The sequence below is a fragment of the Colobus angolensis genome, unplaced genomic scaffold (assembly GCF_000951035.1).
Source record: "Colobus angolensis palliatus isolate OR3802 unplaced genomic scaffold, Cang.pa_1.0 Scaffold10, whole genome shotgun sequence".
In the NCBI taxonomy this organism is placed as follows: Eukaryota; Metazoa; Chordata; class Mammalia; order Primates; family Cercopithecidae; genus Colobus; species Colobus angolensis.
In genome coordinates, this window is record NW_012110919.1 from 23,158,404 (window position 1) to 23,165,367 (window position 6,964).

Sequence of the window (6,964 nt, forward strand, 5' to 3'; positions counted from 1 at the left end):
ATGAGCCACTGCGTCCGGCCAAAAAAGAAATTCTATTAAGAGCTAAACGTCTGTATCCACTGATAGCAATGCAATACCTAGTTTATGGTGACTTGAAACAAAACAAATGCCTATAAGGAAAAAAGCTGCATTGTAATTTTATCTAAATTTACTTTCAGTCAATAGTTCAGCAACATTTTCTTCCCAATACAATACTCCCTGTCTCCATAAGGCTGTTCCTGGGAGCCAGACAAGTTTAGGTAATAAGCGAGTTAAGAGAATAACTGCTTGCAGTTTTAAACAGCCAATAACTTCTTGCTTCTCTCTTTTTTGAGACAGTTTCACTCCTGTTGCCCAGGCTGGAGTGCAATGGCGTGATCTTGGCTCACCGCAACCTCTGCCTCCTGGGTTCAAGTGATTCTCCTGCCTCAGCTTTCTGAGTAGCTAGGATTACAGGCATGCGCCACCACGCCTGGCTAATTTTGTATTTTTGGTAGAGACGAGGTTTCTCCGTGTTGGTCAGACTGGTCTTGAACTCCTGACCTCAGGTGATCTGCCCACCTTCGCCTCCCTAAGTGCTGGGATTACAGGTGTGAGCCTGTAATGGCTCACTATAGTCTGGACCTCCCCGACTCAGGGGATCTTCTTGCTTCAGCGGCCCGAGTAGGTGGGACCAAAGGTGCTCAGCATCACACCCAGCTAATTTTTGTATTTTTTGTAGAGACAGGGTTTCTTTTTTTTTTTTTTTGGAGACGGAGTCTCACTCTGTCGCCCAGGCTGGAGTGCAGTGGCCAGATCTTAGCTCACTGCAAACTCCGCCTCCCGGGTTTACACTATTCTCCTGCCTCAGCCTCCCGAGTAGCTGGGACTACAGGCGCCCGCCACTTCGCCCGGCTAGTTTTTTGTATATTTTAGTAGAGACGGGGTTTCACCGTGTTAGCCAGGATGGTCTTGATCTTCTGACCTCGTGATCCGCCCATCTCGGCCTCCCAAAATGCTGGGATTACAGGCTTGAGCCACTGCGCCCGGCCTGAGACAGGGTTTCATCATGTTGCCCAGCCTGGTCTCAAACTCCTACGCTCAAGCGATCCATCACCTCGGCCTCCCAAAGAGCTGGGATTATAGGTATGAACCACCACACCCGGCCAGGGTGATCTTGTCTCCACAAAAAATTTAAAAAATTAGCCAGGCATGGTGGTACACGCTTGCAGTCCCAGCTACCGAGGAGGCTGAGGCTAGCAGATGCTTGAATCGGAGAGATCGAGGCTGCAGTGAGCCAAGATCACACCACTGTGTTCCAGCCTAGGTGACAGAGCGAGACCCTGTCTCAAAAATAAAAGGCAGAAACAAGAGTTAGGAAGACAATTAAGGGTTAATATTGAAAACAAAAACATTTATTTTCAGCTTCAGGCTTCATTGATCTAGAATTGATAAACACTCAATTTCAACAATGCAGTATCATTTTTTCTTTTTTTACGTTTTTTGAAATTTTAGAAAATGAGATGAAATTCAATAAAATTCTCTAAAGTGTACAGTTCATTGGCTTGTAGTATATTCACAATGTTGTGCAACTGTCACCACTATCTAATTCTGGAACACTTCCATCAATTCCAGAAGAAATCCTGTATACTGTTAGCAGTCACTCCCCATTCGTCTCCTCCTGCAGCCCTGACAACCACCAGTCTACTTTCTGTGTCTATGGACTGGCCTATTCTGGGTATTTCACAGATACCTTAGCATTCAATTTTATACTAATCTGATATATTTTAATAAAACATAGGAACAATTAACACTTACATCTTCAGATTTGAGCACTTCAGCTCTTTCCACATATACTAGCTGGCAAACGTCATCTTCTATTGAGTTGAACTGGCGGCCATTGCATGCCATGTAAAAACTATCTGCATCAGCCTATGTATACCAATAGGGAAAAGGAAAAAAATTAAGACAGATACCCTGAAAATCTGCTTTATATTCAATATGCATGGCTTTATTCATTCTCATTAGCTTTAAAATTTATACTTAGGAGAGAAAGCAACCACCAAAAGTCACATCTACTGAGGCTGATTGATAGGCAAATCGCACTCTGTAAGTCCACAGTCTATGTTTACAATATTTCCTGGGCTACAACAGAGTTTTTACTTGAATTGGCAGAAGGCACTGAAGTGCAACAAGCTGAAAGCTGGTACAATTTTAATATTCAACCAGCAGCAGTCAACATTTCCCTTAATAGCAGTTTTCTTTTTCCTCTAGTCATCACTTGTGCAGCTGCAAGTAAATACTCATTTCTGCAAAGCCTGGAACCAAATAAGTGACGCTTGTTATGAAAGAACTCTTTAAGGAAATGTCAGCATTGGGCTGGGCGCGGTGGCTCAAGCCTATAATCCCAGAACTCTGGGAGGCCGAGGCGGGCGGATCACCTGAGGTCAGGAGTTTGAGACCAGCCTGACCAACATGGAAAAACCCCGTCTCTACCAAAAATACAAAATTAGCCGGATATGGTGGTCCATGTCTGTAATCCCAGCTACTCAGGAAGCTGAGGCAGGAGAATCGCTTGAACCCAGGACGCGGAGGTTGCGGTGAGCTGAGATCGGGCCATTGCACTCCAGCCTGGGCAACAAGAGCGAAACTTCATCTCAAAAAGAAAAAAAAAAAAAGTCAGCATTTATGTTAGAAAAAAATAAAAGACCAGGGGAAGTGATATGAGATGAAAAACCAACTACTCTTTATTAAACCAAATAGGTCTTAAACGGCCACCTAGTGTCCAATACCAAAAGCAAAGCTCTTGGTCAACGTCAAGAGGCCCAAGATGAACCAGCCTTTAAAACACTAACAGTCGCATTCCCTAGCGGTAGAAAATGGCTGAAATGTGGAGAAACAGCCCCCTTGAGGCAAAGTTGCAAAGGCACATGTGCGTCTATGAAATGGACACAGGTAAATAGAACCTCCTAGTCTAGCCTTAGTAGAAAGCAACAGAGATGACTCCAGTTTTTAAACTCAGCCAATTTTCTGAGGCAAGCAGGGAGGCCAAGGCTTGTCTGGATTTAATTCCCACACAGGCATTAGCCCAAACAGGGAAAGTTGTGTGCTTTGGTCCTACCAACATTGACAGGCTGCTTCTGGGAATTCTGCAAAAGGAAACGCTGCATCATCAACCTTAATGAAGAGATTCAGTCCTGCACCAGGCAAAAATAGTCCTGCCTGTCCACCCTCACAAGGTTTTGAATTTCACAGACACTGTAAGCTTCTCGGTAGCTTTTAATTCCTCTCCAGTGAGGTAAATGAGGTAATTGTGAATTCTTGATTACTTATGCTTCCCCCCGACATTTTTTTTTTTCCCCGAGATGGAGTCTCGCTGTCACCCAGGCTGGAGAGCAATGGCACAAGGTCAGCTCACTGCAACCTTTGCCTCCTGGGTTCAAGCAATTCTCCTGTCTCAGCCTCCTGCGTAGCTAGGATTATAGGCATATGCCACCATGACCAGCTAATTTTTTGTATTTCAGTAGAGATGGGGTTTCACCAAGTTGCCCAGGCTAGTCTTGAACTCCTGAGCTCCGGCAATCCACCCGCCTCAGTCTCCCCAAGTGCAAGGATTACAGGTGTGAGTCACCGTGCCCGGCTACTTATGCTTTCTTAACATGACCAAGTGAGCTAAGCAGCTGAGGAAGGATGATCAATTCTGAATGTACTTTTATTTTGGAGGGGCAAAGTGGCGGCAGGTTGGGGTGGAGAGGCTTTACTAAGGAAATAATCAGTGTATTGAGCATAGTGCATTTTAATTTCAAAATGTTTAAAGCCAGCTGTTGGATAAGCAGCCTCTTTAATACTAAGAGGTTACAACCTAATATGGCTTCCCCCATTCTTCAGGAGCAACAGCTTCTTCTTGAAATGCTTTTGGCTGAGTAAGCAGCAAAGTCAGCATATGGATTCACCAGGAGAAAACCGACTGTCTGGAAGTCAGGGCCTTTTCTCATCTCTTCAGAGCCTCAGGCACCACCAGGGGCTGGCAGAGACCTCCTGGGGTCTAGAGCTCTGCAAATGCTCAGTAAATGACCAGGCCTCCTCAGAGGAAAGGACAAGATATGTAACTAAAACCATTCAATGAATTATTCCTTTCTGCTACCTGAGCCCAGGAGTTTGAGACCAGCCTGAGCAACGTGGGGAAACCCCATCTCTACAAAAAATACAAAAATTAGCCGGGCATGGTGGCGGAAGCCTGTAGTCCCAGCTATTTGGGGGCTGAGGTGGGAGGATCGCTTGAGTCCAGGAAGTGAAAGTTGCAGTGAGCCGAGATCGTGCCACTGCACTCCAGCCTGTGCAGCAGAGCGAGACCTTGTCTCCAAGTAAACAAACAAACAAATAAATAAATAAATAAAATAAAATAAAAAAGGAAAAGAGGCATTGTAGGTGAGTCGCCATGGTGGCCTAAACTAGGATGATTGTGGCAGAAATGAAAAAAGTAAAAAAAAAAAAAAAAAAGTATTTTTTTAAAACAAAAAAAACACTACACAGCTGAGATTTCCCAGTTAACATATTGATCTCTTTAAAATCTTGGTATTAGAAATGTACCTTCGCCTGTTTACATATTTTCTGAGTACCTGGTATGTGCCAGGTCCTGTGCCATGTATTAGGTAGAGAATAGGGAAACAAAATTCATATGGTACCTACTTCAACTCACCACCTAAATGCACTAATCAAAAGCCTGAAGCTACCTGTAAAGAACATACAAGAAACAGCTTTTATTGAAAATGTTTGCATTGTATGGACCCAAAACTTTAAAGAAACCTGGCTTTTGTTTCCTTCTAGTCCTTTGGTTTTATTGTTCTCTTCTGACGATGAACTCAGAAAAAGACAAATCCATTATGATCGAGGTCCTTCACTGTCACAGGAATCAACTACAGACTTGAGAACATACCTCTACTTTTCCAAGGAGGCATCTGCTAAAGCTGTGATAGCTAAGCATGCATGTGAAAAGGAGCCAACATACTCTATTAAGCGGTCATCTGTACTTTTCTGCCCCCCAAAACAACAAAATTGAAATTCCTTCTGCTTTTCCTATGTCCTGAAGAATTGTAAATTCTTTACCCAAAGACCAAGTTTCCTAACGGTCACACTACAAGTTTGTAAGCACAACCCCCCTGCTTTATTTTTTTATCTTTTAAAAAAATTTTTTTAAGAGACAAGGTCTTGCCATGTTGCCCAAGCTGGTTTTGAACCCCTGGCCTTAAGCGATACTCCTGTCTTGGCCTCCCAAGGTGTTGGGATTACAAGCATGAGCCACCACACCTGGCCTCACAACGCTTCCAGCTAAAGCTAAGGCCAACAGAAATTCAAAAATTGCCAAAGATACAGAGAAGGCTTATGAGTCCTTAATTAAAAATCTGTGGTGAGGAAAAGAATAAAAACGTAGTTAGGTGCCCAGGCTATGGAGTCAGGCTGCCTAAGTTTGAACCCTAACTCTGACACCTACTAGCTGTTTAGCTGTGGGCAAGTGACATATCTGTGCCTGTTTCCTCAACTGTAAAATACACGGCATCTTTTTTTTTGAGACAGTCTCGCTCTGTTGCCCAGGCTGGAGTGCAGTGGTATGATCTTGACTCACTGCAACCTCTGCATCCCAAGTTCAATCGTTTCTTCTGCTTCAGCCTTTCAAGTGGCTGGGATTACAGGCGTGCACCACCACATCCAGCTAAGTTTTGTATTTTTAATAGACATGGGCTTTTGCCATATTGGCCAGGCTGGTCTCAAACCACTGCCCTCAAGTGTTCCACCCACCTCAGCCTCCCAAAGTGCTGGGATTAAAGGCATGAGCCACTGCACCCAGCCAACATGGTGGCATCGTTGAGAGAATTCAAGGAGACAATGCATGGAAAGCACTTGGCACAGGATCTGGTCTCTAGTAAGTGCTTCATAGTTGGTAGCTACTGAGCTCATTATTCTCATTACAGTCGATATTAGTTTAACTTCCAGTCTTACACCAAGAGGGTATTATTAGGTCTTAGAAAATCCTTGATGGGATGATAGGGATCAGCCCCTAAGATCCAGAGTTAGCAATAAACAATACAACTCATGATACCAAGATAAAGGGTTCTAGCCCCATGGGGAAGAACGTGCAGCAACCTGTTTCACAGTCGCAGAAAAACATCTGTCAACTTGAGCAACCTTCACTTGATCAAAAGACAGAAGGGGAAGGACAGTGCAGAAGTACAAGGAAAATCCATTCACAGTAAATATTCACAGTATTACCTGCACATTACGAAGGGCAGTACTTATTATAGGAAACTGTGTGGGTTTATTAAACAGGTGAGTGTGGTGGGTTTATAAGACTTCAGACTATTTTAGAAGCCTAAATGTTCTTGAACATTTTTGTCTGGATCTTTTCCTTTGTTATTTGCTTATTGCCCTAGTTGTTAAGTAGAAACTATAACAATACTGCTGTCATAGAATGCCTCACAACCAACTGCCTCCCTTCCCCACACCTTCATCCCACTCCTACTAGAAGAGGAACACGTCCCTGGAATTAAGTGAGGATGCCACTCTTGCTTGTCATTTATGTCTAGCTATGTAACCCTGGGCAAACCACCTATCTCCCTCTGCAGTCACCCTCCTCATCTCTAAAACAAGAATAACAACACAGTTTCTGCAAGGGATTGTAGTGAGGATTAAATAGACAAAGCGTATTGAACACTTAGCACAGCGAGTGATATAGAAGTCATTGATAAACGTTGGATATTATCATCGTTATCCTTATTATTACATGTGCTACCAGACTGAAATGGCTTAAGGCAGGATTTTCCCATGGTTTGCAAAGCTCCTTGGCAACCTTGGAAGGCTTTCTGACGGTCAGTGAAAGGAGCTATTCAAGTGCTTTTCTGTTCTTAATGTCAACTTGTAAACTTTATTTATTTATTTATTTATTTTTTGAGACAGAGTCTCGCTCTGCCCCCAGGCTGGAGTGCAGTGGCCGGATCTCAGCTCACTGCAA

The 6,964-nt window shown here is 43.6% G+C and overlaps 1 protein-coding gene across 2 annotated transcripts in view; it reads right to left on the reverse strand.

Moving 5' to 3' along the window:
- Positions 1–6,964, reverse strand: part of BRAP (BRCA1 associated protein) — a 54,782-nt gene that overhangs the window by 39,974 nt on the left and 7,844 nt on the right. For both annotated transcript variants that reach the window (XM_011936617.1, XM_011936622.1), the window contains one exon: positions 1,777–1,890. In XM_011936617.1, coding sequence (XP_011792007.1) covers positions 1,777–1,890 — 114 coding nt within the window. The remainder of the gene's footprint in view (positions 1–1,776; positions 1,891–6,964) is intronic.